At 41.9% G+C, this 12,155-nt stretch overlaps 1 protein-coding gene across 1 annotated transcript in view; it reads right to left on the bottom strand.

Moving 5' to 3' along the window:
• The window catches only part of GPC3 (glypican 3), a 379,321-nt gene that overhangs the window by 133,754 nt on the left and 233,412 nt on the right, over positions 1 to 12,155 (bottom strand). The window contains exon 4 of the mRNA XM_037512804.2: positions 8,734 to 8,867. Within this exon, the coding sequence (XP_037368701.2) occupies positions 8,734 to 8,867 (134 nt within the window). The remainder of the gene's footprint in view (positions 1 to 8,733; positions 8,868 to 12,155) is intronic.

Raw genomic sequence — 12,155 nt, 5'->3', positions numbered from 1 at the left:
ACAGGGCAGTCGATGGCCAAATTGCCATTATTATGAGTCTGAAGCATAGAAATATATTATATATGGAATATATAGTACATTCCAAATCAAAATGTTTTCATTATAATTATGATTCTTTTTCAAGTTGCAGTTAACTTCACAAACACAAGATAAATATGCTCTTCATCTTTTGAAATGAATATAAATAAGTACAAGCATGTTCTCTCCTAACATAATTTTCCTGGTATTCTTTTTTGAAAGCTAGTTAGCTACTGGGATGGGTAAACTACTCAACTAATCTAGGATAGCAATTAGAATGGCCTCTCCTTGGGAAGTAGGTGGTGATGGCCTTTATAAGGATTGATGAAGCATCAGATATGAAGGGCCAGGATGATGTCAAGTTTAAAACGGTAGCTCAGTCATCAGGGAAATGTGAATCAAAACCACAGTGAGATCCCACCTCACACCCATTAGTATAACTGTGATAAAAAAGATGACAATTACTGCTGATGAGGATGTGGAGAAACTGGAGCCCTCACACATTGCTGGGGGAGGGGGAGAGGATGGATGCAAAATGGTATAGCCACTGTGGAAAACAGTTTGGAGGCTCCTCATGAAGTTAAGCATAGTTATCACATCACACAGCAATTCCACTCTTAGGTATATAACTCAGAAAATTAAAAATAAGTACAGGCCTCCCCGGTGGCGCAGGAGTTCAAGTCTCAGCTCTATCAAGCTATCCCCAGCCACTGCGGCATGAGTTCCATCAGGGAGCTGACCCACATGGTGCAGCAGACCTCTCCTGTCTTGCCCGCTGTTCTCCTCAGCAGTATATTTGAGTAGCTCCGCCTGTTCTGCTCCCCACTCTGTCTCTGGTGAATACTCTCACCCTTCAAACCTCTGGCTTGCACCCCAGTTCTTGTATGCATAAATAAATAAAATAAATCTTTAAAGGAAAGAAAAGAAAAATAAGTGCTCAAATATGTACAAGTACATGCATAGCAGAACAACTGTCAAAGTTAAAAATAGTCAAATAGCAGAACAACTGATGATTGGAAAAACAAATACATAATCTACATAATGGAATATTATTCAGCTTTAAAAAGGAATAAGGTATACATGATACAACATGTGTAAACCTTTAAAAAAATTCTAAGTGGAAGAATCCAGTCATGAAAGACCACATATTTTGGTTCCATTTATGAGGCATGCTCAGAACAACAAATGTACAGAGACAGAAAGTAGATTAGGGGTTGCTTAGGGCTAGGGAATTGAGGATTGGAGGATGATAGCTATTGGCTATGTGGTTTCTTCTTGAGGTGATGAAAGTTTCTAAAAATAACTGTGGTGATGGCTGCACAACTCTTTGAATATACAAAAAGCAGTTGAACGATACATACTTTAGATGGATGAATTGTATGATACCTGGATTTTGTCTCAATACAGCTATTCTTGAGAGATAACAAAAGGGGGCAGAGAAGAGAGAAGTGTCTAAGGAAAGCTCATCTCCTAGGGGAGGGCCACTCCTTGGAACAATGAAAGGAAACAACCAGGAGATCTGGGAAAGAGCCAAATTCGATGTCCACCGAAAGGGAGATCTGTGAGAGCTACAACTTCAACACTTGCCAGAGCTGTAAATAGTGATGCAAATCTGTTTCTTCACCTTTCACAATGAAAAATGTTGGTTTTCTTTCTCACTGAAAAAGAAATAATATGCTCACTATGGAGAGTTTAGATAATAAAAAAAAGTAGATGGGGAAAAAACCTACCAGCCAGGAATAATCCCTGCCAATATTTGGATAAATTTCCTTCTAGACTTTTCTCTCCAGTAAAGTTGTATGGTTCTTTCTCTAAAAGTGCTACTTCTTTTTTTTTTTTTTTAAGATTTATTTATTTATTTATTTATTTATACAAGCACTGGGTACAGTCAGAAGCGCGGGAGGGTGAGAGAATTCACCAGAGCCAGAGCGGGGAGCAGAGCAGGCAGACTGACGAAGTACACTGCTGAGGGGAGCAGCGGGCGGCAGGAGAGGTCTGCGCGCCATGTGGGACCCTCCTCTGGTGGCCAGGGAGCAGCTGGGGATTGAACCGGTGCTGCAGAGGCCGTGGGCAGCTTCGCAACCCAGTGCTCAACCGCTGCGCCACCGGGGAGGCCCTAAAAGTGCTACTTCTTGATATGCTTGTTCACTGAGTTCTTTTTTGTTTTCTGTGTATCTTATTCTTATTAGACGCCATCTAGAATCCCCAGGTGGATTTGATTAGAAAAGAACTTCAGAATAATGAAATGATGCCTGGTTCCAGGCAGTTCCTGTTTCTTGGAGAACAAAGAGCAGGTCTCCAGCACAGCGTGTGCACTGGCCACTACTTTCCAGTCCAAAAATACAATGTTTTAGTGCAGGTCCTTTCTTCACGAAAAATTGATGAAAGACTGTGGTGGGGGAAGAAACAGACTAAAGACTGGGGAAAGAAACCATGGTCTCCAAGAGAAACTTTGCTTCTTAAAAACAAATCCACACATACTATTCAGCAAGGTAGAAGAAAAGACTTTGGAAAATGTTGGAGAATTAATGAGCTTTTCAAAGGACAGGACAAGAGGTGATAATGTCCTGGGACACCACAGCCCTGCAGGCAGCAAAGCATGGCAGGGCCATCTCCCTCCCACAGAGTTTACTGGGCCTCTCTGTTTCTCTCCTCCTTTGTCTCTTCTCACCACTCCTTCTCCAGCTTGTTCTGGCATGGAAATTAAGTGGATTTTGTTTTCAATCTTTCCTTAAAGCTTTCCTATCCTCTGGCTTACAAATTTAACAGGCAGGGAGCTGCATATTTCTATTTCTCTCTTCAAAGAAATACACCTGAAACTAAATTAAGTGACATATTAATTACCCAGTACAACTCAGTCCACATTTCTTTTCTTTGTGCTACTAGCCCATGACAGACAATAAAAGAATCTCCACCATGAACGAAGGTCATCTGCTCAACTGACCCGTCTCTAGAAAAACAGGACAGAAAGTTTAGACAATTAGTTGCCCCATGAGAAAACCACCTGGATTGAAGGGCAAGTTCTTTGATTCCAATTCCACGTTATTCTAATACATAGACGCCAAATACACCATTTAACATGTAAACAGTGGAGCCTACACTCTCATTTAGGACAAACTCAACACTGGCTTACAGCTGTCTGCTCAGGGAAGAAAGAGACTCTTCAGAGTAGTTGCCATTCAGTGTTAAATGTGGAACTAAAGGGTAGGGCCCCTTGGCACGCAGGAGCCATACTGCACTGGCTGTACGTGATCTTCCCTGGGGGGGAGTCTCCCACCATCCTCAAGAGAAGCTTCCCCTTCCTTGGATTGTGGGGGAGGGGATTCCCTTGGCTTTCTTGCAATGATTTGCTTGGGCGGGCATCAAAGCAGCACTAATTGGAAGCCACTGCAAGTAAAAACAGCCTTTCATCCTCAACTGCAGATCCTGGACTTTTCTCCTTTATCATTAAGATTCTTTTTTTTTTTTCTAAATATAAAGTAATATGAGCTCATTATTTTTTAAAATAATTGAAAACCACAAAAAGGCACATAAACGAAAATAATGATAATTGGATTGATGCAGGATCGTGCTTAATTTTGCTGCAGAGAATTATAGTTCGAGCCCAAATTATAATTTTCTACCATTCCAGAGACTAGCCCATACTTTTTCGCCTAAAGTGTTGTCTAGAACACCTCGTTTCCCGTCCTCCATCTGTTGAATTTCTATGACTCTTTCAAGGCCTCACTCAAAAGTTACCTCTTCCAAGAAGTCTTTCTTGTCGCACATGAAAGCTACCAACTTCCCCATTTGTGAAGCTGCGCCCTTTTGTACGGAGCTGTCTTGTCATTCACCCCCAGTGTATGAAAAATATTTAGTTGTGTGTCTGTAGACTTAACGAGGCTACGAGTTCCTCCTATTCATTCGAACCTAATCCTTACGTAATGCTTAGCATATAGTTGGTGCTGACAAATGCTGAAAGAAGCAGAGTCCTATTTGGGGTGGAATGAGTTGTACCAGACCCCAGACTCATTGATGCACTCAGGACATACTTTGTTGTTTTGTTTGGAGTGTGGAAGGCACTATGAGCTTACAAAGCTTCCTTGAGGACCAGAGCAGCAGCCTGAGAGGGAGTGGGAGGAAGCATTGATTTTGGACCAGAAAGCTGAGATCAGCTTTTGTTCTCTTCTTTCTAGGTCATTTACCGGTGTCGCCTAATCCATTGCCCTTTCAGACCAAGTCAGAGACAGGGAGGAGGGGAATGCAGGCTGGGGAAGGCGGGACTAGACAGCTGCCACTTCACAAGGCTGGAAGGGATTGCGTGGCTTTCTGGAAGCTCGGGACATGGAGGCAGGATGGACTCTTCAATGACAGATTAGGGACTTGGAAAAAGGAAAGATCTTGCCTGTGGATTCTACCAAACATTCCAGGGGCTGAGCAAATGACAAGATAAAGGAAGTGGCGAAAGAGACATTCAAGAGGGTAAAGTAGGGAGAGGCTGACACCTGAAATGTGCTGAGAATATCAGAGCTGGGAAGGACTGTGCATGTCTCATTTCTTCTATTCTGATTGTATTACTTGTGCATCTTGTCACAGCCTCACTGTTTTAAATCTGATGACAGACATTTTTAATATTTATGCCTGAAAGGAAACACTGGTTCCATACACAGGCCACCAGTTGAGTATCAAATCGCCTTTAAATTGAACTAAGCTATTTTTAAGATTAGTTGTCTGTTGCAAACTACCCAGTTGGGGGCAGACAAAACAAACAGATGATTCCTGAATGCTACCAAAGGAATCCGACATCTCTTTGTGTGTTGTTATTTTAATAAGGCAAAGGGCTTTTCAACTCATAATCAGATTCAGACAGCTTGTTCACAACCTCCGTAGACTGAATGCTACAAAAGGGTTCCTTTCCAATTATCATATTTTTAAGCATAGAGGATGGAGTGTAGGCATGGGTGTGAGGGGAGCTGGAGGCACAAACACTTTTCGGGCAAAGTGAAATTCTGTGCACAACATACAGATAAATTTACAAAGGTGCTAACACTGCCAAAGCAACCCCCCAAATAACATCAGATTGAGGGGGGTAGTGCATTTAGCAAGAACGCATCTTAATCCCTGCTTCTCCCCTTTTCTGGAGTGGGCTGGCAATGCCTATTTGAGGTAATAAATGAAATTAGACATTCTCCTTTTGTCTTCTTTTCTTATTCTGCCAGAAAATTAATGAACAATGACTCCATCTCAGAGTTCAGGGCTTCCCTGTGCAGAAGAGATGAGAAACACCCTGGGGTGGGGTCACGTTGCCCATACCCAAAGGAGACCTCCCTGACCACCACTTACTCAGCTCTGCATTTTTCTTAATATCCTTTGTCTTCAGGGGATAGCAACAAGTTCAAAAATGAATCTAAACAAAATGTCAAACCTGGGTGCCCAGTCAAGAACTCATTTATTATGTTCTTCTTTCCCTGGAGAAATGAACACCCACAGAGCCCTCCTGGTCAGATGAAAGGGGACAGGTCCCACAGTGTCCAAGAGAGATGCCGCGGCTGCAGGGCTTGATAAATCTACTTACTCATAAATGTGTCTGGGATGACAGAACAATCTCAAAATGGGAATGGCTTGGTGTGCCTACTTTGGGAAAACTCTGCATATGACCATGTTACAAGTTCATATGCTGCCTCTGCCATGAAGCCTCTGCTGTAGCTCTCTGGGTGGGGGTTCCCTACTCCCCTGTAGGCTGCCGCCCTTAGGCTGGGCATACTTTCGCGCTTGTAAGACTATTCTGGGATTATTCGTATTTAAGTCTCTGTCCCCAATAGATTAATTTGGAGAGCAGAGATTATGTCTTGCCTTTCAGTGACCATAATAGATGTTTCCTTAATTTATGCAGAGTTGAATAGAGTTGTTTCTCTCACTCTCTCCCCACCCACCTTCCTATCTATCTATCTATCTATCTATCTATCTATCTATCTATCTATCTATCTATCTATCTATCTATCTATCTATCTATCTGTCTGTCTGTCTTTCCATCCAGTCCAAAATACAAACTAGAGATCAGTTACTGAGATGAACTCCTCAGGTAGTTTTGTCATACAATGAAAGCAGTGGAGGACAATGGACAAAGGACTCTCAGAGGCTAAAGAAGAGCAAAAGAAGTGTCATCCCGGAAAGACATAACCTTCCCTAAAGACCCCCTATACTGCATGAAAATTGTTCGCAAATATTTTGGTGCCAGGACCTCTGTGCTGGTTTTTAAATATGCCCACAAATTCATTGACATACTTCTCCCTTTAAGAGTTGGTGTGGAATTTCTCTCCCCTTGAATGTGAACTAGAATTGGTAACTTGTTTCTAACAAATTGGATAGGTTAGAATTGATAGCATGTCACTTCCAAGCTTAGGTCATAAAAGACATGGCAATTTTCTCCTTTTCTCTTCCATGGGTAACTTATTCTGGGGAAGCCAGCTGCCATGATATGAGGGTGCTTTTGAGGTCATGCGGTGAAGAACTGAGCCCTTCTTCCAACAAGCAACACTAGCTAACCGTGTAAGTGAGCCACTGTGAAAGTGAATCCTCCAGCCTCAGTCAATAGGCCATATGAACACAGTCCCAGGCCACATTTTGATTGCAATTTCTTCCTTTTCTTTAAAGATTTATTTATTTATGCATACAAGAACTGGCGTTCAGGCCAGAGGTGGGGGTGGGTGAGAGGATTCACTAGAGACAGTGGGGAACAGAACAGGCAGATTAACTGAAATACACTGCTGAGGGGAGCAGCAAGCGAGACAGGAGAGGTCTGCTGTGCCATGTGCTCACCTCCCGGGCTAGGGATCGAACTCATGCCACGGTGGCTAGTGATAGCTTGATAGTTCTGAGACCTAACCCCTACACCACCAGGGAGGCCCTTGATTGCAATTTCTTTTAAGACTAAAAGTCACACAGCTAAGCTACTCCCAAATTCCTGACAGATACTGAGGAAAATGTTTGTTGCTTTAAATTGCTATGTTTTGGGGGTAATTTGCTAGATAGGGGTAGATAACTAACACAAGTTATTGTTAGTATTAAAATTACCTTCAGAAGAGCTTTCGTTTATATATTTATTGATATTTTCTGTTTGAGAAGTCAGAAAAAATTAAAAGACAAAAATTTAAATGTATTTACTATTAATTTTAAACTAATAATGATAAGCTATTATATGATAACACCACATTTTTATGGAAAAAAAAGTGATTAAAGTGGTATTGATTTCACATTTTTGCAAACTATCTTTACTGCCTGGCTTAATGGGAGACAGCTAAAGTCTCCTGTGAGCTTCTGTATTTAATCTGCTGCAATATGTTGTTCTGGTTGAAGTATGTGATCAAAATCCAGTTTCACATAGATATATAGTTAGCAAAAGGAGGATCACACAGACCCTCTGCAAAGATCTCTGGGACTCTCAGTGTCCTTGAATAACATTTTCAAATTGCTTCCATAGGGAAATTAGAATTCCATAAAGTTGGAAGTCAACAACAAAAAAAGAAAAAGGAACTTTCTTTTTTTTAAATAAAGTTTCTTTTTCTATTTCTTTTTTTTTTTTTTAAAGATTTGTTTATTTATTTATTTATACAAGCACTGGGTACAGTCAGAAGTGCGGGAGGGTGAGAGAATTCACCAGAGCCAGAGCGGGGAGCAGAACAGGCAGAAGGACCGAAGTATACTGCTGAGGGGAGCGCGCCATGCGGGACCCTCCTCCAGTGGCCGGGGAGCAGCTAGGGATCGAACCAGCGCTACAGAGGCTGCGGGCAGCTTCGCAACCCAGCCCCTAACCGCTGCGCCACCAGGGAGGCCCGAAAATGGAACTTTCTGAAAGGCTTCTTTGGGGATGTCTCACAGGTTGCCTTACTGCTTCTCTTACTCTAAGCAGTACCATATATAACTAAGAATTACCATTTCAAAGGGTTCTCTGTAGAAAGTTGGTATGAATAGAACAATTTAGCCCAAATCTGAGATATTACTTACTTTATCTCTTAATTTTCCATCTATAGGTCAATCTGTCTCCAGCCCCTCAATGTCAATAGAAAGTAGGACTCAAGTCTAACTATTCCTGAGTCAATCCTCTCGGGAAGGACATTCTCCTAGATTTGTGTTGGGCTTCCTATCCAATTTCTAACTTTTATTTATATGCATGAAGCGCTCATAGGGCAAGTGGAAGTCTGAATGGAAAGAGGAGGAATTAAGAATAAGAAACAAATTCAGCTTAGTTCCTTGACTGCTGTCTTAAGCAACAGGAATGGAATTCTTCATTTTATCATTTTAAATGAATGTTTAGAGTGTTTCGTGTGTGTATGTGTGTACACATGAGTGTTTCTTGAGTTTCTCTCTGCTGAACTCAGCCTTGATTCACTGATAATAATGGGAAAAGTCACAAGCCAACTTAAGGAATTATGAGACATAATTATAAGCAGAGATGGTTTTGTTCAATCAATAAAGATCTTGATTGGAGAAGTCCACTCATTCTGAGGGGCTGTTCTAAATATTTACATCTGGCAAATTAACATTGAAATATGACTTGGATATAGTAAAATACATATTTTTCATTAACATTTATAGATGATAGAATGTCATTAATCAAACACTCTACTCAGAAGAACTAAATAACATGTACTTAAGAAGCTTCACTCCAATGGTTTTCGACCTTAAGACACAATTGCTAATTGTATGCTGAAATAGAGAAAAAAAAAACCCTCTTACCTTCTTCGGCTGGATAAGGTTTCTTCATGTTCTACATGAGCAACTTTTAATACCTTCTTGTCAATAAACAGATCTTCAGGATAATAAGCAGATCTATATTGGCGTTGTTGAGAATGGGCACATAACTTGCCAATCTAAAAAAAGAAATGCAATATAATTACATGATACTTGTAAGATATGATAGTAGAAACAAATTCTGAAAGGCACTTCAATTTCTTCCCCAATTTATTTTTAAAGAGCAGAACGAAGTTATTATTGGAGCCCAAAAAAGGTGATATGCTTTTAAGGCAAAGGACCATCTGGGGAAGGAAGGCTGGAATACTGGGGGGAGGGGGGCACACTCGGAGAAGAGCCTATCCAGAGATTTCTTTGATGAAAAACGCTTTTTTTCCCTAGTGAAGTGCACATTTGAGAGCATGTTCTACACAGGAGTTATGCTACTGATACCTCTCAATGGCACTTGGTCTTTATACGTATGAGAAGTTCACAAATGGGGAGTAGAAAGCGCTGGCATGAGAGAGGAGGGTGTGTGTGAGAGATATGTACAGTAGTGTGGTAACAGAAGAAGGGCTCCTGTGCACAGTGCATTCCCAACGCGTATGAGCACTTTGTTGCATGAACCACGCTGGGGTATTCTGGAAAATGTCAGTATAATTGCTCATCTGACTTTCCTAGAAACACCAAGGAATAAGGCAAATCAGCCAATCCATAGCCAGTGCCACCAGCTTTGAATCATATTATCTTTGAAATAACTCAAAGTATAAAAGAATACAGGTGCACAAGAGTCTGCCTTCTTTTTTATTTTATTTTATTTTTTAAATTTTTATTTTTTTAAGAGGCATGTATTTTTATTTATTTATTTATTTGTTTGTTTGTTTGTTTGTTTATTTATACAAGCACCAGGTACAGTCAGAAGCGCAGGAGGGTAAGAGAATTCACCAGAGCCAGAGCAGGGAGCAGAACAGGCAGACTGACGAAATACACTGCTGAGGGGAGCAGCGGGCGGCAGGAGAGGTCTGTGCGCCATGTGGGACCCTCCTCCGGTGGCAGGGGAGCAGCTGGGGATCGAACCGGCGCTGCAGAGGCCGCGGGCAGCTTCGCAACCCAGCGCTCAACTGCTGCGCCACCGGGGAGGCCCAAGAGTCTGCCTTCTCGCCTCTGCTTCTCCCTTCCTTTCTTCCTTGCCTCCTTCCCCCTCTTCCCCTCTGCTCCCGCCCACCCCCATCCACACATTCACTCAATCAAAAATATTGGATGCTCCCCTCTTAAAGCTTAGTTCTTCTACACTCACAGAGCAATGATAAGAAAGAATGACATTGTTTTTCTTCCTAAATTCAATTCTCACTGGCTTTTTTGGCTAAATTATTTGTAGGTTTGCTACTCTTTACTTTCAAACAAAAGTCTAAATGAACATTCATATAAAGAAGGATGAATATTAACATATTTACATGTCTCCCTTGTGTAAGACACTATGCGAAATATTATTACCCTCTTTTTATCCTTGAGGAACTTGAGACTCAGGAGGTTAAGTGATCTGCCTAAGGCAAAGTCACTGTCTGACTTTGAGCCCATTTGCCTGATTTCAAAGCTTACGCAATATCACATCCCAAAGATGCTTGATGCTATATTTGGGGGATGCGGGGGGGGGGGGAGAATTCCCGGATCTCAAAAACATGGCCAACACGATTGTACATTCAAGGAAAAATATTAGAAATACCTCTTGAGGTGAGGGGTTATATCTTTGTCACTTCTGTATGTCCACGGAATTCAGACTGGATTTTGGACATGTTAGGCACTCAGTCAAAGTGAATTAATTGAAGCAAATTAAAAGAATCTCCTAGTATCAGATCTGGCTGGCCATGCTACCAATAGGCCATCGGTTCCATGTGATAATTTCAATTTTTGGATTTCTCAAGATGGCCCTAATAGCATTTGCTCAGTTATTTATCTCATTAGAAAGGCATAAGCAGCATTTAGTTTTTATAGCCTTGGACAGTTTTCCTTATCCAAAACAATCCTTGAATTAGAAGAAAATCTAGAATCTGCAATAGCTTCCCCCCATTATGAAAGGCAGCATCTATAGTCTGATATTTATACTGGCTAGTCTCACTTAACCTCATGGGAGTGAAAGAAAAGTTTCAGACATTTTATTTTTTAAAGATTTATTTATTTATACATACAAGAACTGGGGTACAGGCCAGAGTTGGGGGGGGTGAGAGGATTCACCAGAGACAGTGGGGGAACAGAATAGGTGGATCTACTGAAATACACTGCTGACTGGAGCAGTGGGCGAGACAGGAGAGGTCTGCTGCACCATGTGGGTAGCTCCCTGGCTGGGGATCAAACTCTTGCTGCAGTGGCTGCAGATTGCTTCATAGGTTACGTCTCAACCCCTTGTGCCACCAGGGAGGCCCAGTTGCAGACATTTTAAAAATTCGACCTGGCTCTGGCATACATGATACTGAATTTTTCAGATGTGTTTATGCAATTCACCTTGATATGGGGCTAATATTAACTTCAAATGAAGTTTCTCTGACTATCCCCAAAAGGACAGCAGTCTGGTAGGGCCCTGGCTTCAGGCTAGGTGGTGGTCTGGCTGGAGTGTGAAGCCTTAAGTTCCAATCACTTCTAAGATATACAATGCACCTATAAGTAGCTGAGGGCAGAACGTGCACATAAATTCATGCCCTTAGACACATGCATGTTTACTTTGTTAATCTGCAGGTGAAGTTTCATAGAGTAAAACTTGGCTTGTGTTCCATTGTTCTGGGCACACATATTAATGCGAGAGCCTATTTCTCCAGGATCAAAGTACTCTTAGTCACTACATTCAGGAGCACGGGACCATTCTCTTGATCAACACCTGTTCCAAATCCAGCGCCAAAATCAAAATCTTTCACACATCCTTCAAGGCAACTTGTCTACTTGCAACCCACAGCTGCGAAATCTCCCTCCCATTCAAAGGCTGCCCTTTGTATCAGTGAATGCTAATTGGGCCACAGCAAGACTTGAGAGTTTTTAACCCCTCCCAACCTACTGGAAAGGGGTGCAGCTGAGGCAAAAGTGGGAAGGTTAAGAACAAATGAGAATGTAGCCAGTCTGCAGACTGACCTTTCTTCCCAAGCCACCCAATGCGGCATTACCAAGCAGACTTCCCAAGGCTCTGTGTGGGGTAAGGGGTGAACAATGGTGCCCTGCTGACACCCCCACCCCCATCTGAAATCTGCCACATCTTATCAGACAGGCTGTATTTTCTTCCACAAATCTACCATGAAGCAAATTCTTCTTCTATACAAAGCATTTGTCAAATGTAGACCCCCTTTGGGCCCTTCTCCCCACATCTTTCACCTCCACACTGCGTGAGCTGTAGGTGAATATTATGAGCTTATTTTGAGAAGTGGACACTAAAAGGAAACATAATT

This window comes from Talpa occidentalis, unplaced genomic scaffold, assembly GCF_014898055.3.
Source record: "Talpa occidentalis isolate TD23 unplaced genomic scaffold, MPIMG_talOcc4v2.1 talOcc4.15, whole genome shotgun sequence".
Taxonomy (NCBI): Eukaryota; Metazoa; Chordata; class Mammalia; order Eulipotyphla; family Talpidae; genus Talpa; species Talpa occidentalis.
The sequence above is the reverse complement of the archived record's forward strand: the minus strand, read 5'-3'. Positions and strand labels throughout refer to the sequence as shown.